This window comes from Carettochelys insculpta, chromosome 1 (genome assembly GCF_033958435.1).
Source record: "Carettochelys insculpta isolate YL-2023 chromosome 1, ASM3395843v1, whole genome shotgun sequence".
Taxonomy (NCBI): domain Eukaryota; kingdom Metazoa; phylum Chordata; order Testudines; family Carettochelyidae; genus Carettochelys; species Carettochelys insculpta.
The window spans coordinates 17,242,830-17,266,280 of NC_134137.1; the positions used below are offsets into that span (position 1 = coordinate 17,242,830).

The window sequence follows — 23,451 nt, forward strand, 5'->3', positions numbered from 1 at the left end:
CCTGATTAAGGATAGGTTGTAGGTCTTTAATAATCTGTTGCAGTGGCTTGAGTTGGGGGCTGTAGGTAATGACCAGTGGTGTTCTGTTCTTGGCTTTTTTGGGCCGATCTTGGAATAGCTGGTCTCTGGGTATTCACTCTAATAGATGTTACAGGTGACTCCCTGTTCTGAACACACTGGCTGGATCAGTGGTAACTGGTGAGGGTGGCTCGTGTGAGGTACCAGCCATGTGCCCCCTCTCAACTGCCCTTTGCCCCAAGCCCCTCCCCCTCCACTATTGCTCCACCCCGCCCCACCCATTCCTACCCCTGTCTGCCGCTTCTGGTGCGTGAGGGGGCAGCCCTGTCCCTTCCCCCGAGCAGCACAGCCTAAGAGCAGCGTGAGCTGCACTGGCTTGTACTGCACTAGGGCCATGCCTCTTGGGGGAGGGGGTGCACAGGAGTGCCCCCACACTTACAGGAAGCGGCATGGCACTGATGTTGCTTGCAACCCCCTGTGCACCCTCCTAATGTTGATCCTGGTCTGGATTCCCCTCCCAGCCTGGGACCAGATTCCCCAGCTCAAAGTCTTGGTCTTCTAGCCAATCTTCCTGGTGTTGGGGGGCAGGTGGGGGAAGGGAAGAGGAGTGAGGCCAAGGGATGATGTCACTATCCCTTCTTTATCCCTTCTTCCAGCTGCTAGGAAGATCCTTGCTGTGAGGTGGGGGTTAACCAACCCCCATGGTGTGCGTGCCCTGTGAGGAACCTCTGGAAGAGTGTTTTTTTCTTCATGGCCCCTCAAGGCCTTAAGGACCCACTGACTCTGAGTCATTCTTTGTACCCAAGACACTGCAGTATCTCAATAGCACGTAGCCTTTTAGATGTATTTATCCTCCCATCATCTCGTGAGGCACTGCAGTGCTATTGCACTGATGGAGACACAGAGACTGAGTGACTTGCACAAGGCAGCACAGGAAGTCTGAGGCAGAACACAGGATTGCTGAAGGTCTCCTGAGTCCCAGACTATGTCTACACTCCTTGATAAAGTCAAAGTTAAGGCACGTATCCCAATTTTGCAATGTCACTGTCTCCACTGTAAATATCATCAGCTTGATTTAGGGAGCACTGAGGTTGGTATCATAACATCGTCAAAAGCAGGTGGGTGTAGCATCAAGTTCAAATTTAAAAGTTTGAATGAAGGCAAGTGTGGAAGTGCCATGTCTCTGAATTGAATTGCTTAGCCACCAGAGGTGTATGTATCCCACAATGCCCCACAGTTCTCCGCTCTGGCTACTTCCATCTCCACTGCTTTCCACGTGCACAGGAATTAGGTAACAATAAGTCCATGAATTTGAATTTGGCACCAGGAAGCCCGTGGCCGTGGGGTCATGTTTGTATGAGAGGCTGAGAAACTTCTTCCTTTCTTTGTTGTTAGTGCAGTGAGTGCATCTAACCATTAAAAGTAGCCCCAACACAGAGTTCATGGTTCTGTCTCTACCTCTGCAAGCTGAGCACTTGGATTTCTTTTCTGTGCTGGTGCCAGCTCCTGCCCCACCACACAACATGGCAGCTAGGCTGTTGGAGGGGGGCAGGTTGTGCTTGTGTGAGTGTCCAACAAACATCTTTTCTGGAGTTTATATTCATGTAGGGCTCCCCCTGCCCAGAGATGCCGCACAGTTGTGGTCTTTCCTGCACCCAACCACATCGTGTGGGTAGCCCCCAACCCAATAAAAGGACGTGCCTGCTGTTCAGCGTGGACCATGCTCCCAGGCAGCACAATGTCCTGGCTTGCGAGGGGTGAGGGTTCCAAGGGCAAGAAAGACTTTCAGGGGCATGCAGCCACCTGGGGGCCATCTCAACTGGCCGTTGAGCCAAGGATACCAGCCCTCCACCCAAAAATATTTTCAGGGTCTTGCTGCCACCTGGGGGACATCTTCTCTGGCAGCTAAGATTTTCGGGGGCTTGCTGCTGCAGGGGGGAGACCACATCAATTGGCTCTGCGGCCACGGACCCCACACCCCTCTATGGCAATGAGAGGGGCTGGCCCCACACACTCAGTCAGGGCTGGCCCCTCACTTGAGCAACACTGAAGGGACCTCGTCAACTGACCCTTCATCCTCTGATGCAACCCATTTCCCCTCCCTCCAATGGCATGAGGGGATCCAGCCCCCTAACAGTCAATCGAGGCTGACCCCCACCAGCTTGAGCAACATCGCTTGTTGAAATTTGGTGAGCCCCATCCCCCATGTTGGACAATTCTGTGTAGTGAAGAGGGAAGCCAAAAATCTGTTTCCTAACCTTTTCTATCCTCCTCTTTCTTCAAGATTTGGCCCCCTTAACACAGGGAAAAGTGGCTGGAGGGCCAGTCTAGGAGACACAGACAACACTTTGCAAGAAGAGCCATTTTTTTTTTCACATTCAGTAAAAAATCAGTAATTCTGGAGCCACAATGTATGTAAATATGAGAGGATCCTTAATAATTAATGTCAAACCATACTTTTTGTAACCTGTTTTAAGTACAGCACACACACACACACACACACTGTTTTGTAATGCGATACATGTTTCCTGCAGGATGTTCACAAACTTTTTACATATTCTATTTCCTCACACTTTACGTGTGTGTTTGTATCACTGTCTTCCTGACTTTCACTCCCAAATCTTCTCTCTCTCTCTCTCTCTCTGGAAGATGCTGGAGGGAGTTCTCCAACATTTCAAGATCATATATTGTTTGCTATTTAGATATGAGTTGTTCATTTTTGGGCTTTTAGACATTCACCATTAAGCAGAAATAATCAGGATTTTTTTTTAACTTTGCAATTACAGTGTCAGGATCCACAAAGAAGATCTTAGAGACCTGCAGGTTGCAGCCCCTGTGCTTGCATGTTTGGGCCTTAGAATGCAAACATTACTGTGTTCTTTCCAAGACTGAAAGCTTATTTAAATTTCTTAACAGATACTGTCCTATTGAAACCCAGCTCCCTGCCAGCCCTTTAAATAACTTACTGCTGGCTTTTGCCTCAGCTCAGACAGTCTTTGCCTAAGCTGCAGACCATGGTGCACTCTCTTACTTCCCCCTCTGGTTTTTTCCCTCAAGTTGTCTTTCCTATAACTTTGTTCTCTTAAGAAACCAATTATACTAGATAGCAATAAAGAAAGATTTCTAAAGAAAGTCTGCCCACTAACACTGAACTAAGAGAGAAACTTATTCCTAGTAGTGAGATAAAGATTTATCTCTGACAGTGATTTCTGTTTTACAGTTTGTGATGGAGAATTATAAAAACAAACCTTAAAACAAAACAAACTCCAACGGGATGACTATTGTGTCAGTAACAGAGAAGTAGGCGTGTTAGTCTGTACTCCAACAAAACAAAGCAGCAGAAATGTAGCACTTTAAAGATGAACAAAATGATTTATTCGGTGATGAGCTTTCGTGGGACGGACCCACTTCTTCAGATCAATCTCATTTCCCATACAGACTGACATTTATAAGTACAGAGGACCATAAAGGAAAAAAAATGCAATAAAAACTGACAAATCAAATAGGATTGAAGGGGGTGAGAAGTGGGGGTGGTTAATTGTCCTGTCTGGGATAATTATGAGCATCAAAGGAAGGGAAGCAGTCCTTGTAATGCGTGAGGTAGTTGATGTCTCTGTTCATACCACGTGTTAATGTGTTGAATTTGAATATGTGCTCTAACTCAGAAATCTCTTACTCTGATCAGTTATCTAATCTGTTGTTAAATTCTCTATGTTTCAGGACAAGAAGTCCTGTGGCACCTTATAGACTAACAGATATTTTGGAGCATAAGCTTTCGGGGGCAAAGACTCTCACTCATGCATCTGACAAAATGGGTCTTTGCCCATGAAAGTTTATGCTCCAAAATATCTGTTAGTCTATAAGGTGCCACGGGACTTCTTGTTGTTCTCAAAGATACAGACTGACATGGTGACCTCTCTGATATGTTTCAGGACACAAATTCTCAGGTCTTTAACCAAATGGCCCACTCCATTGAAGTGTTCACTAACTGGCTTACATGTATTGAGTTTTTTGATGTCTGCTCTGTGTCTATTTATTTTTTGGCGAAGGTTTTGCCCGGTGTGTCCAAAGTACATAGTGTCAGGGCATTGTTGGCACATAATAGCATATACAGTGTTGCTGGAAGTGCACAAAAGATTCTCACCAGCAATCACAGGCTACACCACAGTTATATGAATCCTGGAACTTTTCCTTGCAACAAACCCCACCACCAACTTTGTCCCCATATTTATTCTGGGGATACTATCACTGGATCTAACCATGTTACTTACAAGATCAAAGGCACATTCTTACATAAGCTGTTCAGTGAACACTTCAATGGAGTGGGCCATTCGGTTAAAGACCTTGGAATTTGTGTCCTGAAACATAGGAAATTTAACAACAGATTGGAGCGAGAGATTTATGAGTTAGAGCACATATTCAAAAACATGTGGTATGAACAGAGACTTCACGCATTACAAGGACTGCTTCCCATCCTTTGATGCTCACAATTATCTCAGACAGGACAATTAACATCTCCCCACCTCTCACCCGCTTCCTTCAATCCTATTTGACTTGTCAAATTTTTATTGCATTTTTTTTCTTTTTGGTCCTCTGTTCTTATAAATGTCAGTCTGTGCTGGAAATGAAATTGATCTGAAGAAGTGGGTCTGTCCCATGAAAGCTCATCACTGAATAAATCATTTTAGTAGTCTTTGAAGTGCTACATTTCTGCTGCTTTGTTTTGTTGTGGCAGTGACTATCTCCTTTGGGCACATCTGTGCTAAATATGCCACTACTTGTTTTGCAATTTCCAGGGAGAAGGGAGGATGGAAGGAGGGAATTATTCTACTTGAATAATTCCTATTCTTCCTTAAAAGGATCATCGTCAAAGCTCGCAACTCCAGTTTTAAAATCACTTTGCTGGGGTGTCAGCATGAAGCAGCTGGGCAGGAGAACGTGTTTTCCCATCAGTCATGAGCAAATCCCTGGGAGTAAATAAAAGCTGGTCTAAAGGGAGTTTGTTTTCCTTGCTGAAGGTCCCTGGCTCTCTTATGCTGTCTTGGAGGCTTTGCATAGTTGCATGGGAAGGCGTTGTCAGCCTGAGCCATAATGAAGTCGGCAATGAGACTACCCCAGTGGTCCCAATTTGATTTGGCCACAGAACCCTTTTAAACTTGAAAGAATTTTGTGGAACCCCTAATAACTCCTTAACTCCTCTCAGTGCCAAATCTGCCACTCCAGTCCCAGACTTTAACCCCTCTCAGCCCCAAACACTTCACCCAACATGGCAAGCAAACCTACTTCTGCTCCTCCAACTCTAGTCCTGAGGGCCTGAAGCAGGACAGCAGAGGATGATGCAGGGCTCTTCTGACTCCCATTTCAGTGGCGGCAGGGCAGGGAGCCACAGAGGAGTCAGTGGTGGCAGCGTCCAGAGCTGCAGGTTACTCCTTAAACCATATGCAGCTCTGGAGCCACAGGTTGCCAACCCCTGACCAGGGAACCTTTACTTTCACTTTGCAGAACCCCAGGGTTCCATGGAACACCATTTGGGAAACACTGGACTGCTCTGTGCCCATGGAAGGGCAATAGTGAAGTCGTATAGGAACTGGTGGGGGAAGAGACCTTGTGAAAAATGGACAATCGATGGTGAAGGAGAGAGAGAGAGTTTAAATTCTAATGTGTTATAATATTATAATGGTGGTATGCAGGGGCTCTGAGTACTCATGTAACACCTGGGAGTCCTGGCACCAGAAACACATTGTGCCAGGTTTGCTGTAAGAGCACAGAATTAAAAGTCCCAGGTCCACAGAGCTCTCAATCTGAAATGAGAGACAAGAGGCGGCTAGGGCAGCACAAGTTAAAAATAACTGTCAGCATAACAGGCAGTTTTTCAGCACTCTGGCTAGTTCTACCTATACGCACACACATGCAGTGGAGGGGCAGTCCTGGCTTCCAAGAGCGTAGAGCAAGATCTACAAATATGCTAGGGAGGCTAGAGTAATTGGTAGGGAGATTGTGTGGTTACATCGACCAACTTATTGCACAGCTGCGTAGCACTTCAAGGTATATGTCACTTGAATTTCAAGAAATGCTGCCTTTGAACCCGATCTTCCACTGTTGTCACTCAGCACAATGCTGTAGGCTTCAGTGGACTTTGATGTTGTGTTCCAGCTAAGGATCTTCTAGTGCATAGCGGTCGTCACTTTTAAAAGCTAGGATTCACCATCCCAGGTTGTGAACTTGGTATCTTTCTGAGCATAGGTTCTTACAAGCTCACAGTCACTGGAAAGTGGCAAATCATGACTTTTGATTGCACTGGCTGCAGAGCTTCCTTCCTGGAGCTGAGCTGTGAAACGCTTGTTCTTCTGAAGGCCAAATATTGGCACTAGAGCTGAGTGTGGTTACAAATCTAGGGTTCCTGAAGCAGGTATGCCGGGTTGTGCTTTAAGCGAGACTAAGCCGATTTGTGGCTCTGACCAGAGTTCTTGAGAAACCAGCAGCTTTGTGGGGTGTTCAGCCAGCAGCCAAATTCACCGTGGCTTCTACTGAGTTTTATCCTTTGAGTTTTCTGGGTCCTGTTGGGTGAACCTGAACTCCCCAAGCTGCACAAGAACTGAAATAGCTCTGCCAAAACCTCCCTGTGGCTGGAGAAGCATTTTCACCCAGCCCTGGTTTTGTCGCAGCACAGATGTGTGGGGAGGGGTAGGGAGGAGTTCCAAAGGTCTCTAATGAGGGGCTGGTAGGCTCCCAATTTCCATTAAATTTCAATGAACACCTCAGACTTAAATTACGGTCCTCGCCGCAGACTCTCTCAGCCTGGCCCAAATACACTCCACCGGGTACGCTGCTGAATATAGCATTTAGACAGTCGATAATGTATAATCCCTTGAGAAAACAAGACAGTGTTCCGAAGAAACCCTTCTCCATGATCTCTGTCATTTTACATGTTGAAAAATTAGTGACCACATGACCAACATCCAGATGAGGGATTCAATCCATTTCAAAATGGCGGAAATCCCTCATCTGCATGTGGCTCTGGTGCCTTTTATGCCAAACGGTCCTAAAGGATTTTATATGCATCAAACTTTTTTCACTCACCACTGAAATGCAGCTGCTGCTGGAGTGAAACCATTTTGTCAGAGCACCCTGAGCTAATTTGGGCTCCGGGTAAGATGTTGTGCATCTTGTGTTGCGAGTCATGTTGAGTTTACCTTGTAGGAGCTCTTTAAGGATGGCTGGTAGCGCTGGCATATTTTCCTGGATGTTATATTTTCTTTGCGTTTCTCCTCCTGCAGTTTGTCCACTCAGAAGCCACGATCCCGTGGCCATTCATTGTTGTGGCCGCTTTGTACCACATAGCCTGCTGTTTCCTTATGCCGCTGCTATCAGAACACAGTTTGGGTTTGCCTCTTGGCATGCCCAACGAAACCTGTATTAATGTTTTAGCTTAGGTGCAGAGATGGGCATGGCTTTTTTTTCCTCACATAGACAACGTAGGATGCTCCCGGGGTGAAACATGGTGTGTAAATGCAAGAAGAAGTCCTGTGGCACCTTATAGACTAACATATTTTGGAGCATAAGCTTTCGTGGGCAAGACCCGCTTTGTCAGACATTTAAATGGGAGTTTGCACTATGCGTGGGATCGTTTTCATCCAGCTGACCTTTGCTTTAGGAAAAATTGAGAGTGATAAGGTGGCTGAGGTGTTATGCATTGTTGCACCAACATCTGTAAGTGGAAAACACAAACCGTTGAGCTTCTCAAATCCCTTCCCAAGGTCTGGAGAAGATGAGCAGACTGTCAAAGCTAAACACATAAGGTGGGATAGATTTATAATCTTAAAGGATTCACATGCTCTTGGAGACGCATTAAAATGAATTCGGAAACTAACACTTCTGTAGTCAGAGGATAGAGTGTTAGTAGGTAGCAAGATGTGTTATAAGTTGTTGTCAGGCCATAAAACCAGGGTCTCTGTTAAGTCCATGGCTTTTAGTGAGCAGCAGTTATGCATTTAAATTCCCAGGCTTGTCTTCTGAGGGCACTATGCAGGTTTCTTGTGAGGACAAAGGAACGAGAGGGCAGGTATGGTGTGATCACTTTGTAAAAAGTGTTCACCTGCAGGTGACAGGGTGTTTGGGGGATTTTTTTAATCATGTGTGTGGCCAAGTTCCTGTGGTCCCATAAAGTTTGTTTCCAGTTACCAGTCCTGTCTCTCAGGGTGCGTCTACTCTTGCATGCCTCTTTTGAAAGAGGCATGCAACTGAGGGAAGTTGAGAATGCAAATGAGGTGCATATTTACATATCTGATACCTTATTTGCATATTCCTCTTTCAAAAGATCTTTCAAAAGAACAAAAGTAATGTAGGCACTGCTCTTTCGAAAGTAAACCCCATCTTCAAAAGAATTCTTCTCTTTTTTTATGGGAAGAAGAATTCTTTAAAGATGGGGTTTACTTTCGAAAGAGCAGTGTCTACACTGGTTTTCGTCTTTTGAAAGAAGCTCTTTCAAAAGAGGAATATGCAAATGAGGTGCCAGATATGTAAATCTGCACCTCATTTGCATTTTCAACTTCCCTCATTTGCATGCCTCTTTCAGAAGAGTCCATCATGTCTGACGATGATGTCTTGAGCTTGCACAGGCTTGTTGGTTGTGGACTCGCACGTGGCTGAGGAGTCCAACCTTTGAGCAGCATGGGTGTTCACAGTGGGGACAAGGGAATTGTCCTGGCTCTGTTGGTGTGGCTGCTGCTGTTGCTTTCTTCCTTTCACGAGCATCAATGAGGCGTACGTGTTGCTGCTCTTCAAAGTTGTCATACGCGTGTTGTATGAGAACACGCCAGTCTGTTCGGTCTTCTGCATGCTGCTTTCGCTGATCTGGTTTTAAACTAGCATGAGCAATGTTGACCTTCACACAGTCTTTATACCCCTTGAGAGGCCTGCCTAGATTCCTTTTGCCCTGGGAGAGTTCACCATAGAGGAGTTGCTTAGGGATTCTTGACTCCTCCATTCGTATGATGTGCCCTGGCCAGCGAAGCTGGGCTTTCAGAATCATGGCTTCAATGCTCATGGTTCCTGCTCTGTCCAGGACTTCCAGGCTCGTGAGTCTGTCCTGCCATTGAATGTGCAGAATTGACCTCAGGCTGCATGTGTGGATGTGATCCAGCAGTTTTATATGTTTTCTGTACAAAGTCCAGGTTTCACAGCCATACAGGAGACTGGTCAGGACTACAGCCTTGTACACTTTCAGTTTAGTGGATTGTTGGATATTGTGCTGATTCAACACTCGCACTCTCAGACGTCCTAGTGCCCGGCTGGCCTGGCAGATTCTGTCATTGATTTCTTTGTCAAGGGAGCCATCATTGGCTATCACACTGCCAAGGTACTTGAACTCCTCTGCTGTTTTTAACTCTGTTCCTTCAATAAAGATTGAAGCTGGGAGAGCAGCAGATCCTGGAGCAGGTTGAAACAGCACCTCGGTCTTTCCTAGGCTGATGGTCAAACCAAAGAGGCGAGTGGCATCAGCAAACTTGATGATGAGCTGGAGATCAGATTCCTGGTGTGCCGTAAGTGCACAATCATCAGCAAAAAGGGCTTTAAGGATGAGCCCCTCAAGCGTCTTGGTTTTAGCATTCAGATGACGAAGGTCCAAAAGTGACCCATCAAGTCTGTATTTTATTTAGACTCCATGGTCCACGTCCCTAACTGCGTGGCTGAGGACGCACGTAAAAAAGAGGTTGAATAACACTGAGGCCAACACGCACCCTTGCTTCACACCAGTGGATATCTCAAATGGATCTGAGGACTCGCCATTTGAAAGAACAAAGCCAGTCATGTCATCGTGGAACAGACGTATGAGGTTAACGAATCTTCTCAGGCAGACAAGTTTTGACAGGATAATCCACAGGGCTTGCAAGTGTAGACACAGCCTTACTGTTCTGTGTGGTTATTTAGCTGTAATTTACCCCAAATGTCTTCTAAGAGCCCCGTAAGTAGTGAAAGTATTGGCAATGCTGCTTCCCATGGCCTGGTAAATTCGCTTGTTTGGCACCTGTCAGATCCTGAGGGTGCTGGACAAGAGAGGGTTAACCTATATTGTTAATAGTTTCATAATTTGATATTAGTACATTTAGAACTTTATAGTGCAATTTGTGTAGCTTGTTCTTCTCCTGTTCTGGTTGAAAGCCTTTTAAGTGGGCTTTAAAAAGCAGACGTGTTGAGGTATCTCCCAACTGAGGCATTGTATCCCTGAACCAGCCTTAAATTGATCTCTCTCAACCTTCCCCGCATAGGGTCAGACTCAGCCTTGTCTGTGTGGGTGCCAGCCTGTTGTTTCTGTGAGTGCAGACTGTGAAAGAGACTGTCAGGTGATGCTCAGTGGAAATAGGATCAGCTGGCTTTGTTCCTCTCAATGAAACCAGAGCTACTTGGTCAGAGGCTGGACTCGGACATCTATGCAGGAGCAGGAAATGCTTTTGCAATGGATAACCTTGAATATGTTTATGCTAGCTGCCTTAGATCTTTGTTTGAATGCTGCCCTCTTCTGACAGCTTTGGTCATTGCATTGGTATTTGGAATAGATCTTTCTCCTGACCTCATGTGACCCATGTGGTGGGCGTTGTGGGTGTTTCTGCATTCCTTGTCTGGTTGACTAGTCTGTCTTTGACTGGAAACTCTCGTACGCAGACATTGTGGCTTGCTCTTATTTTTCTAAAGCAGTATGTACATTTATAGTGTTAAATACATGGTTGGTAACCATAAGAATGGACTAAATCCATCCCTGGTTTAAATCCCAAGAAATCAGAGTTATACCTATGTTTAAATATGGTATAATACCAGTAAACATCTTTTTAATGTCTTTACGTGGACACTTGCAGGGCCTGAGTATGGTAGGTTTGAAAGAGCCTCCTAATTTATAAAGAATTGGAATCACATGCAGCTTTTCAAACATAGCAGCAGTGTTGTCCGCACTCATGATGTTTGATGTTTCTCTTGAAGCCCCCAGTTCCTGATTTTCTGTTGTTATATGAACCTTTTGGCTTTTCGATGAAAATAAAAAATTCCAGACCTTATGATTGTGTAAAAACTCTTGATGTGAGGGCACCCCAAAAATTCAAAAGCCTGCAGGCAAATAAAGACTCAGCATCTTTTATTTCAAATTTCATTAATTTAAATTAAACATCTTGATATTTGTGCAGGAATCATGATTTTTAAATGCTTGGATATGCTATTATGGTATCACTGGCTTTAAAAAAATGATTTGTGTCCCACACTGAAGTTGTGAAAAGAACAACTCTGTTAATTTCAGCTCTATTCAAAAGGAAGAAAGCAATGTCTGACAAAATAAAATGTTAACACCCTCTGCGCCCCCGCCCTCTTCCCTGCCCAAAAATATGTAGGAGTGAAATCCATAGAAAGAAGCAGAGACTGTTAACCACAGTCAGTTATAAATCTGTTAAATCAAAACTGTCCAGTATCAGAGGGCCATCTGTGTTAGTCTTTCTTGATCTGTAGAAAATTATGGGGAGTCCTGTGGCACCTTAAAGACTAACAGGTTTATTGGGGCATAAGCTTTCATGGCTAATCTGACTAGGTGGGTTTTACCCAAAGAAAGCTAATACCCAAATAAATCTGTTTAGTTTCTAAGGTGCCACAGGTCTCCTTGTCGTTTTTAATAAAAACTGTGACCAACATGTTTTTATTAAAAAAAAACGCGATGGATTTTAGATGCCACAATAGAGCATTTCAGGGAGGAATGAGCGCGTGAAAGAAATGCGTTCAGGGGAGCAAGCATTCTCTAGCTTCCCATATCCGGTGTGGTATCTTTGTAGCAATTGTCTATGGCAACTCGTCTGCTTCTTGTGATGTCAGAACTTCCCTTTGTCAACTGCAGGAGTTGCTGTCCTGGAAAAGTAGGGAATTGGAATAGCTTATGTATTCCAGCTAACTTTTCACTGAACCAGTGCAGCTGCCTGTCACTGTGCACCCTGGGGCAAGATGGGGCGTGGCTCTCTGTCTCAGAAGGGGTGGGGCAAAAGCAGAAAGGGCGGGGCTAATGGTAGTTAGCTCTCAGAGCTACCCGGACCTGTGGTGCTGGTCCCTACCTCACTCACTTCCAGCCACACACAGCCAGAGCAGTGCAGCTGCACGTTTCAAAGAGGCCTGGAGCACCTGCTGCTCCTGCTGCCATAGTAGCAGTGCCATGGCACTTTAAAGACTAACAAAATACTTGATTAGGTGATGAGCTTTCGTGGGACAGATCCACTTCTTCAGATCTACAGCATTTCCAGTCCAGACTGAAGAAGTGGGTCTGCCCCACGAAAGCTCATCACCTAATCAATTATTTTGCTAGTCTTTAAAGTGCTACAGGATTCCTGGTTTGTTTTATTAGAATACAGACGAACATGGCTACCTCTCTGTTACTATTCACAGTAGCAATGGCTGCAGACAGAGCTCTGAGCCCCTTTGGAACTCTGGGCCCGTGGGCAACTGGGTCCTTTGCCCTCCCAATGGCAGCCCTGCACACAGCCTAATAGCTATAGAGGGTTTGGAACAATTTGTACAGTGGAGGTGCTAAGAGCCACTGAACCAATCTATAGCCCTTGTAAAAGATGGAAACCACTTCATTTGCAGGGGTGTGGCAGCACCCCTGCTTCTACCATCCATGAATGAGGTGTACCAACTCAGAGTAACCAGACGGCCCTTATCAGCACACCGCTGGGTATCCGTCATTGATAAACCACAAGTTGAGAACCAATGCAGTGGACCAGCAAACAATACCAAACCTTTCCAACAATGTAGCATTTGACAATAAATCCACAGCTGCCTAGGACTTCTGTGCACATCATAATCTTTCACTGTAGAACTCAGAATGAACTGGCCCTACTAACCAAGTAAAGGAGTGTCTTTGCTAGCAGCTAGCTGGCTTAAAGCATGCTAAAGGGCAGAGTTAGTTCCATCTATGAAGGGCAGTGGTAATCACACGTGCTACCTCTAGCCAGTTCATGGCAGTAGTAAAACATGATTTTCACTGAGTACATTCTGTGAAGTCTTATAATATTTTTTCCAGTATACTGCTTTGTCATCTCTTAAATCTGTTCATTATCATTTTTAGGTGTTTTATTTATTTGTCGTGTGGTTGCTACAGCATCATGTATGTCTCACCAACAGGGGCCTTTATAAATATTGATATTTTATTAATAGACTTTTTCACTGTTTCTTCCCTAGCTGGCACCAGAAAACACAATGATGTCCTTCCAAAAAGCAGTGGAGCAAAAAATATATGGAATACAAGCTGACGTAGTGATAAGGCAAGTCTGTGTAGCTGTTAGCTTCAAGTGCAAAGATTTTCCTGAGTGCCAGGTCTAGTCCAAAATACTAGATCTGCTTTGTTTTCATTCCAGAATTGAATTTTGCCGCTTATGTTTTCCACTGTAGTATGTGTAGCATCCTCTGAGAAGGGCCTCTTGGAGAATGTGCTTGTGTCTTCTTGTATTCTGCTGTTTATAAAGTATGCATGCTGAGAGACATTTGGCTGGCACAGTTATAAAAGATTAAATTATAGAACAAACCAGACTTTCCAGTAATCTTCATATCAAGGGCCAAGATTCACAACATAGTCCCTCTTGTGGATACAGCATTTTGGTTTATTTACAGTGAGATAAGGTGGGTCTGGTTTGACTTCATCTGGCTGCCTTCTCTAAAGGAATCATAGAACACTAGAACTGGAAGGGACCTCAAGAAGTCATCAAATCCAGGCCCCTGTCCTCATGGCAGGACCAAGCACAATATAGACCATCCCTGACAGCTGTCTATATAACCTGCTCTTACATATTTCCAGTGATGGAGATTCCACAACCTTTGTCTGCAATTTATTCCAGTGTTTAACCACTCTGACAGTTAGGGGGATTTTCCTAATGTCCAACCTAAACCCACCTTGCTGCAGTTTCAGCCTACTGCTTCTTGTTCTATCCTCAGAGGCCAAGGAGATCAATTTTTCTACCCCTCCTTGTAACCCTCTTTTAGGTACTTGAGAACTGCTGTCGTGTCCCCTCTAAGCCGTCTCTTTTCCAAACTAAACAAGCCCAGTTCTTTCAGTCTTCCCTCGTAGCTCATGTTCCGTAGACCTTTAATCATTCTTGTTCTTCTCTGAACCTTCTCCAGTTTCTCCACATCTTTCTTGAAATGGACACAATACTCCAACTGAGGCCTAATGAGAACTGAGTAGAGTGAAAAAATGACTTCCCATGTCTTGCTATCAACACTCCTGTTAATGCATCCCAGAATGATGTTTGCTTTTTTTGCAACAGCATCACACTGTTGACTCACTCAATTATAAAGACCTTGGCTATAGTGAAGTTCTGTTTGCAGTGGAGGAGAAAAAAAGTTGAATATTTTTTTCATTGCACAGTGCCATCCAAATTTAAAAAGTTCAGGACAATCTACCAGCCCAGACTCAGTATCTCTTTGCTTTCCCTTACCATCATGCTAAAGCTGAAGAAAATTTAATGAGATTTTGTCTGCTTGTCATCCTTCCCCCATTCCCCACCATTAATGATATTCATTCAATTTCTGCTTAGTCTGTGTGCAACAAAAATGAAGGAAGTGGAATAGAAGGATGGGGCACAGAGAAAAAGGAAACGAGGGAAAGCAGAAGCAGAGCAAATGTGGAAGAGGCAGTGAGAAAGTCCTTGCCAACTTGTGACATGTAAATGCACAGCAGAGCCTATTCAGTAAAGGTGTTCCCCTGCCATGTCTGGAAACACAAGAGCCAGGTTGATTCCTGGAGAGGATGATTTTTTTTAGTTTTGTTATCAAGTTAGCTGCTAAGTCCGATTTCCGCTCTTCACGTTGGGGGTGCGTGTGGATTCTCATGGTTTTATTTTGCTGCACTAAAAGGCAGTGACCCTCTCTGTCTCATCTAATAGTGACAGTGTACTTGCATACAATATAGAGCAAGATTCGTATGTGATCCTAAAAAATGGTTTGAAATGAAGCCACAGAGATGCAAATGGTATTTAAAAAAGGAAACCCACCTCATTGGTGAGTTATTTTATCTGAAAGGAGTCTGCAGTTAACGACTGGCTTGTGGGTTTCTCTTTTGCGCTCATTATCGGAGAGCAGACGTATTTAAACACTAGTGGAAGTTCTTGTCCTCATAGTGAGAGGTCATTCTGCACTGCTGAAGGCCGAATCAGTCTTGATAGTGTCTTAATCCCTTTAGTATCCTTCAGAAGAGAGTTCCATCTGTCTGAAAATAACTTAATCGCTTGTGCATTTGGGGCTGATCCTAGTTGCTTTGCTTTGCTTAGCTATTTTAACAGGGTCAGCTGACCTTTCTGAGGCACCAAGTTGAAAACATCACTCAAGTGCTTTGAGGGCAGATCAAATTATCTGAGCTTGGGGCTTGCAGATTGGCTCGTTAATTGCAAGGTTGTGAGTTCAATCTTTGCAGGGGCCATGGAGGGTAAGTACTTTTTTTTTAAAAAAGGGGGATGGTGCTTGGTCCTGTCAAGAGGACAGGGGACTGGACTCAATGACCTCCAGAGGTCCCTTCCAGCTCTATGAGTGTATGTAATCCCGTTGAAATGGCAGCCTTGTGCTACAGCTGCAGAGCTGTCTGCCACCCCCTGCAGGAGGTCCCTGATCTGCACTTGAAATGAAAAGCTTTTGTTCCCCCTGCCTCCACTGGCATGCAGAGACCGCATGTGTCCTTGACTTCATGCCCCTCTTGAGTCACGAAATGTGTCCTGTGGGGTCTTTATGAAGTCAGGGCTCCGCTCCATGTGCAGTGATTTTCTTACCCGTTCCTGTTTATAGGGTGCTGCTTAGTCCGGCGCTTATGTTTTCCAGCTGACACTACCCCCCAGATGGGGCCAGCGAGGGGATTAAAGAGGGGAGAGAACGGTAAATGCCTCACAGGATTTCTGCGCAGCACCGTGGTGGCCAAAGCTGTGTGAGACCAGTGTTCCAAGAGACAGACCGAGCCTTAGGCTCCTACCTTAAACAGTCAACACAGTGAATGCTGTTTCTGCTTGGCAGCTTGAAACCCTGTGGAAGAGCTTTTGATGCTGAGGTGTGACCTGCTGCTGGCCAGGACTGGTGCTGTCAGCACATCGCTATGGGAGAAAATGGGGCAGAGGCAGTTTCTATAATTAATTGCTAGAAATAGAAAATGGTTTCAGATAAGGGCCTTCAACAGGCAGCCTCCAAGTAGGCATTGCATTTGCTGTGTCCACTGAAGTAGGCTTTGCACTGCTCCCAGGGCAAGGCAGATATCTTGGCAGTCTCCCAGGTCGATTCGAGTGGGTTTCACTGTTAGCTCGGTCTGTATTCAAGGTCTCCCTCTTGAGCCTTGCTACACAGGGGGCAGATCTGTGCTTTGAAACCCCTGGCTTTTTCCAGGGCTTCACTCCCTACTCCTCACACCAGCAGGAGTGTGGAAGTAGCTTCTAAATGAGCAACTGCACACACCAACCTGCACCACTGTAAAAATCCTCTTTAGAGCCTGTTCTTTCCAAAGGCTTTGCTGTGGAGCTCTGTGATAGATTTCAAACCTCCACAGCAAAAAATCCCATCTTCTGCTCTCGGACCCCTGTGGGATCCTCTGGTTTTTTATAACGACTTTTTAGCTCAGCTAATCTGCAGCCTCGTCTGCATTATAAATGTATCTGGTTTTTCCAACCAAAATATGCACCTTCATTATTCTGGTTTTAGCACTGCAGAGCCAGTCCACCTATGGACAGCAAGGGATCCTACCCTGGCTCCCACATCTGCAACAAAATTGTTCACTATGTGCAGGTTGCAGAACCTTTCTCAGGCAGCTGGAAAGCGTGACACTGACATTCAGTTTTCATGCTGGGTTTATGATGCTGTCATTTAGAAAACAGTCCTTTTTCTTGGTAGGCTGACAAATGGCTCTGTGAGTTTGTATCTTGAATGCCTCATGGTGAGTCCAGATCACGGGTGCTCAGAGGAGAGCCACACTTTAAAGCCATGGTTCATTCTTTTTCTGAAAAAAACTCATAACATAATGAGAGATGAGCCAGCATAATGTGAGCACAGGATTAAGAGCCAGAGTGCTGTTCCTAGGTCCAACACCATCTCCATCCGTAACCTGGAGTGAGTCACCTAATTCCCCAGGTTTCCCATCTGTGAAATGGGAATACGGCTTCTGTGCCTCAAAGGAGCATTGTGAAATTTAGCCAGCTCATTCTTGGCGAGTTCTTCATGCCCTAAACCAGGGTTTCCCAAACTCTATATAGTTGGAACCCGTTTTCTTTTCAGTACCTTTTTTGCAGCCCAAAAATCTAAACACATATAAAAAAAGAATGAAAAATGAATACATTTTCCCTGTTTATTATTTATTCACAATAATAATAGTACGTAATAATATAAATCTTGATATAAAATACTTAAGTGCCTACTTTATTGTTATTACCTAAATTACACAGGAAAATACGAAATGTACCAAATGAATAGGATCATGCATGATAATTTTTATGTTTTCTAAGGACTGGTATTTTTTTTCCAAGACTGGTACTGGGCTGCAGACCGCACTTCGGGAAATGCTGCCCTAAACCCTTTTTGCTACTGCTGACTGGTAATAGATTGTCTATTTTTCAGTGCCAGGTGACTCTCAAAAGGTTACTCTGATTTCATGTTTGCTTTGGCTCTTTATTAGAACTGTTTGCAAAGGTGGGCTGGGACTCTCAAGAAGATAGGCCTTCTTGTGAGAATCCCCCAGCATCTGCTGCTTCCAAGTGGCTTGTAAATAACACAGGAACTGTGCCTCTTAAGATAGTTGCCCACTTCCTGCTCCAGCGAAGTCTCAGATAAGCAAAAGCACGTCAAACTGAAAAATGAATCCCCAGAGAATGCCCAGAACGAAGTCTGAATAACTTGTAGTGAATAATTTTGTCCTTTGTTCCCACTGTACCGTTCCTTTCGTTTGTTGCTTATAAGGTGATGTTTTCAAAAGCGCCGAGGTAGCTTAGGATACTAAATACCATTTTCAAAAGTGACTCGGGCTATTTCTACACTTACAGCAGCATGTCGAGTACATTCGCTGCACACCCCTCAGCATGGGTTTAAATAGCAATGTGTATGGTGAGATAATGCTTATGGGAGTAAAGACAGCATCGCCCTAAGGCAGGTACCCTACAGGCTGCATAGCCACTCAAGCCATGGGGAGAGACTCTGGTGATGGAGACAGGCTCTGGCAATACGTTGTGTCACCGATGCCAGAGACTTTCACTGCAGCATGTAGTTACACATAGCCTTCACATCAGCACCACCAGTACAGACTATGCATCAGGCACTTAATCATTTTAGACCCTATTGATATTTTGTGAGACTTGATTGTCCTACGCAGGGAAATCGGGATCCTAATTAACTCAGGTGCATTTGAAAATTTTATCCTTAGTCTAATTTTTTGCTTGTAAGACTCTTCAGGGCAGGTGTTACTGGCTTTACACCTGCACAAAGGGCCTGTTTGTGAAAACAAAATTAACAAGGTTAATAATGAATTTTCAGTGAGTTTTGGGCCACAGTAGGATGGGGGAGGAATTTCTCACAATCATTCAGTTGGGGGGTTCTGTTCTTATCTCTTAGTTTATCAACTCCTAAGAAAGAGCTGTGTAAACCTTAAAGTGGATGAAAGCATCTGAAATGCATCTTAAAGATTACTTTTCCCCTCTGCATGTAGCTTTTTTAATGAATCAAGAACATTAAGGGCCTGCAAAATTAATTGAAATCTGAACCACTTTTTAATCCCGGTCTGCAAAGATGGGGAGAGGAAGGAGTGGAAACCAACCCTTTTTTCTCTAATACTGTATATATGCAGCTAATGTCCATAGATTAACAGAGATGCTGCTCTGCTTTGCAGCTATGATGGAGTGCCATTCCTTATGCATGACAAGACACTCAGGAGGACAACGAATGTGGAGGAACTGTTTCCGGAGCTGGCTTACAAGCATTCTTCTATGTTCAACTGGACTGACCTGGAGAGGCTTAATGCTGGAATATGGTTCCTAAAGGTGCGTTTGATCATGTACTGAAGACAGGGTACCTACTGTCTGGAGCAGGGGGATGCTTTGTGCCCAGTATCCAAAGTCAGGCTATTAGTGGAAAGTTCACACCGGGACCCTGTCAGGTGGGTGAGAGTGTGGCCGTCCCTTCCAAAAAAGGATTTGATGAAGTGTGACCGGACCAAGCCAGGCTGCCCTGTTCAGCTCTCCCATATGGCACCAAACAATTTAGCTCTGACACTTCTGTTGATTGTTTGGCCAGTTCCAGCCTGACGAATGAAGGATTCCTCCAGAGACCCCAGCAAGGTTCTGAAGCAGAATGCTCTGTTTGCACACCCTGAAACTCTGACTTGTGTGCACAGGTTTTTAATTTTGTATTTGCATTTGCCTGGGGAGTGAGGTTGCCCAGTTGATAGGGCAGTGGACTTTCTCAGTTCCCCATTTTGTAAATGAAAATACTAGGACATAAAGCATTAAACATTATTGTTACTGCTGTGAATTATCCTAGAAGGCCCACAAATATTACACCACATTAATCAAAAATTTCCTCCATTCTGGTGTTATGCAGAGGCAAACAAAAGGTGTGTTTATATGGAATCAGATCCTTCCAGATGATATAGCACTTTTCCCCTCTTGCTAAAATACTCCTGGTCAAGATACTGTAGAAGAGCCTCCCAAAGAGGAGAATTTGTGGTTGTATCCTGCTATCTCCCTGCTCATCCATGGGATGTTGCAAAAACAGGAAAAGCGGGTTATGGCCTATAATGTTTTTAAAATCCATAATGCAATTTGCCAGCTCAGTAGCAATCTGTCTCCTCTTCATTTCACTTTTAATAACCCTTAACGAGCCGTTTGGTGGTGAGGACTGAAAAGGACTAAAATATAAATCACATGTGGGGGTGAATGGATTCTGTGCAGACAAGGTCTCCATTTTTCTGACAAAAACCAATTGTTTCCTTATACAGCTGGGGGCCGGCAGCAGATTCAATCCCTTCTGAGTGCAGTAGAGATTACATGGAGGGTTAATGGAAGGTGATGCTCAAATTTAATGACTATATCCCAGCTCCGCTACCCTGTGAGATAAGGAGCCTCTCCAGACTGCACAGCTTTATGTTCGTAGGAAGTATCTTGGTAGTAGCAGCTAGCTGTTCCTCTGCAACATCGCATCGCAGTGCCACTGTCGTGCTGCAAACAGCAGAGAACCCTTGGTGGGGGGACGGGGGGGGCAGCAGGCCTGGAGCCAGCCTCCATGAGGGTGGGGAGTGCCATTCAGCTGCAGCTCTGGCCCCAGCTAAAGCTGCCATTGATCCCTAGCCATCCCCAATCTCCAATTCCACTCCCCAGCTCCATCTTCAGCCCTAGCTCCTCCGCTGAGCCAGCGGTGTAGTCGTTGGAGGGGCAGGGGGTGCAAAGACAGAAGCCATGACTCGTAAGGGGGATGGGGAAAGAGGAAGCTTGTTTTTATCTGGGGTGGGAGGGGTGCTGCTTTTCTGTAGCATTTCCCCAGTTGCCTTCTCATTACTCTTTGCTGCTGCAGTAGTAGTAGTAGGCATCCTTCAGTCTGCATAGACTATGGATCGCGCCCTTTATAGTTTCAATTGAGGACTTCATTTACAGCGTCTATTGTGACCATGAAGACCCACACGTGAGTGACAGTCCTTGCTGCATCTCTTGCAGATGTAGTGAGTGTCTGGCAAGTCCTTAGTGTGCTTTCTGTGCGCTCTCTTCTCCTCTGCTAGCTGTCTGATCTTCATCTCGCCCTTCTGAAGGCCCTTGTGTAACCCCTGCCTCCATCTGCTGCGGTCGTCTGCTAGTTCTTCCCAGTTGTCCAGCGCGATGTCTACCTCTCTGAGGTCTCTCTTGCAGACATCTTTGCAACGCAACTGGGGGCGTCCGGGAGGTCTTTTGCCAGAGGCTAGCTCACCATACAGGATGTCTTTTGGAATGCTTCCATCATTCATCCTGTGGACGTGGCCAAGTCAGCGGAGTCGATGCTGCCTGAGGAGGGTGTGCATGGTTGGGATTCCAGCTTGCTCGAGGACGGCGGTGTTGGACACTCTGTCCTCCCATGATATTCCAAGGATGCGCCTGAGGCAGCGCAAGTGGAAGACGTTCAGCCTCTTTTCCTGGCGGGCATACAGGGTCCAAGTCTCGCTGCCATAAAGGAGGGTGCTGAGGATGCAGGCTCTGTAGACTTGCATTTTGGTGTGAGTGTACAGCTTGTTGTTAGTCCATACTCTCTTGCTGAGTCTGGACAGAGTTGTGGCTGCTTTTCCGATCCTCCTATTTAGCTCAGTGTCCAACGACAGGGTGTCAGTGATGGTGGACCCATATAATATTTTAAACCAAGGCAGCCCATGATGAAGGCAGTACTTAGCACTCACCCAGCATTTTCATCCGAGGATCCCAAAGCACTTTAGATAGGATGGCAAGCCAGAGGAACACAAAATATACTAGATTGGTAATTACTAGACAACTGGTTTGCCTGGCCCAGGAATTTGTATGCAACAGTGACTAGTACCACTGTCTGCAGAGAAAGGGATGAGAGATGCTGCAGGAGGCCATAATGATATAACCTGCACCCCGGGAAAATTTCTTTGTGGCCCTCAATAGCTAGAGGTTGATTTATTCCCTGAAGCACAACCATTTGAATTTCTTCTAAAATTCTTTTGATTTTTCAGTCTCCACTGCTCATCAGTTGAGCAGGCAAAAGTAAAACAAGATTCAAGGGCTGGAAATAAGATGCAGATTGTTAACAGTGAGCATAATTAATGGTAGAAATACCTTGTAAAAAGAGGGCACTGCTGAGAGGGAGTGTATCTGTATCGGTATCTACCAGTTCATGTTGTATTAACATATTATAATATATCTACAACATTAATACAGTGTGAGTTGGTAGATACCGATACAGATACACTCCCTCTCAGGGGTATCCTCTTTTTTGAAGGGTCAAATATGGTAACCCTAATTAACAGAGGCCTATAAATCTGCAGACGTCTGCTTTAGCTGCAACTATTCATGACTCATTTTTGTGGATATGGATGAAGATACAATTTTTTCATCTAGAAACCTGCAAATCTGCAGATATCTGCTTTATATTCATGAGTATCCACATTCACAGATAATGCAGATATCCACGGATCATATTTGCAGGTGCAAATGCTTATTTTGTATCCCTGTAGGACTCTAGTACTTAACCATTGGAACAGTTTACCAAGGCTTGTGATGGATCCTCAATCATGAGGCGTTTTTAAATCAATATTGGATTTTTTTCTAAAGGATCTGCTTTAGTTCAAACAGGAATTAATTCAGGGAAGTCTTATGGCCTGTGTTATACAGGAATTCAGCCTAGTAGATAATCACTGTGGTCCTTTCTGTCCCCAAATTTGTGAATCTGTTATAACTCTGGATGTTATTGGTGTTCATATGAGCATCCAATCTGTTCTAGAAGCCTAGTAAACTCTTGGCCTCAATGTTGTCTTGTGGAAGCGAGTTCCACAGGCTAATTAAGACTTTCTTCATCTGTTTTGAAGTTTCCACTTTCTTGTTTCTTTCATTGTCCCTTTGTCCCTGTGATATGAAATGGGCTAAATTAAATATTCCCACATGTGTTTTCATGCTCCTGATCTTTCTTCTCACCCATTTCCAACCACCTCCTATTGATGCTCCAGTCTTTGAGACGGAGTGACCAGAACCGCACACAGTACTGCTGGTAAGGGCGTGCAGCAAACCCTCCAGAGGGAAAACTGTGCCACAGGAAGGACTTGCCCAGAGTTGTTCAACAAGTCATTGTCAGAACTGAAATGAGAAGCCATCTCTCCAGGCACCTCATTCGGTGCCTTATTGAGTGGGGCCACACTGTCTCCTGGAGTGGAAGACTGGGCTTGACTGTTACTTATTGGACTGAGACCTGACATCAGAGCTGGTGGGAAACCATCTCCCATCCTGTGAAAATTTCAGATTTCAGATACGGTTCCTGTTCCAGGATGAACCTCTGGCCCTGTGAATTTTTTCACAAAAACTGAGGGAGGGAGAAAGAGACAAGTCCCAGGATACTCAGTAGCCCAGATTTGAGTCTCTCTACCTTATTCGGAGCTGGCAGGGCCTCAGGCTCTCACTTTCCCAATGAGTGTCCCTGACCACTAAACTTCTGGGCATTTTGAGATCTGTGTTGCCTCTTTCTCTCTCTCTCTGTCTCTCTCTCTCTCGGACCAGCAATTCCCTCCTGGATCTGAGATACCTTCCTGACTAAAGTTGAATTAAAATCCTTTCCCATGAAAATAATCTGTTTGGATGAAACAGTATTTTATGGGAGAAAAAAAAAGACCTGTTTTGTTGGAAAACTCCTACTCAGCTTTCCCTAGCAGCTTGGCCCATCACAAGGCAGATTTCAGGGGCAGCTGTCAGAGGTGACTTCATTGCCACCCCG

General features: G+C 44.9%; 1 protein-coding gene across 3 annotated transcripts in view; it reads left to right on the forward strand.

Moving 5' to 3' along the window:
- Positions 1 to 23,451, forward strand: part of GDPD5 (glycerophosphodiester phosphodiesterase domain containing 5) — a 368,574-nt gene that overhangs the window by 313,902 nt on the left and 31,221 nt on the right. For all 3 annotated transcript variants that reach the window (XM_074980897.1, XM_074981070.1, XM_074980992.1), the window contains exons 10-11: positions 13,222 to 13,304; positions 18,881 to 19,031. In XM_074980897.1, the coding sequence (XP_074836998.1) occupies positions 13,222 to 13,304; positions 18,881 to 19,031 (234 nt within the window). The remainder of the gene's footprint in view (positions 1 to 13,221; positions 13,305 to 18,880; positions 19,032 to 23,451) is intronic.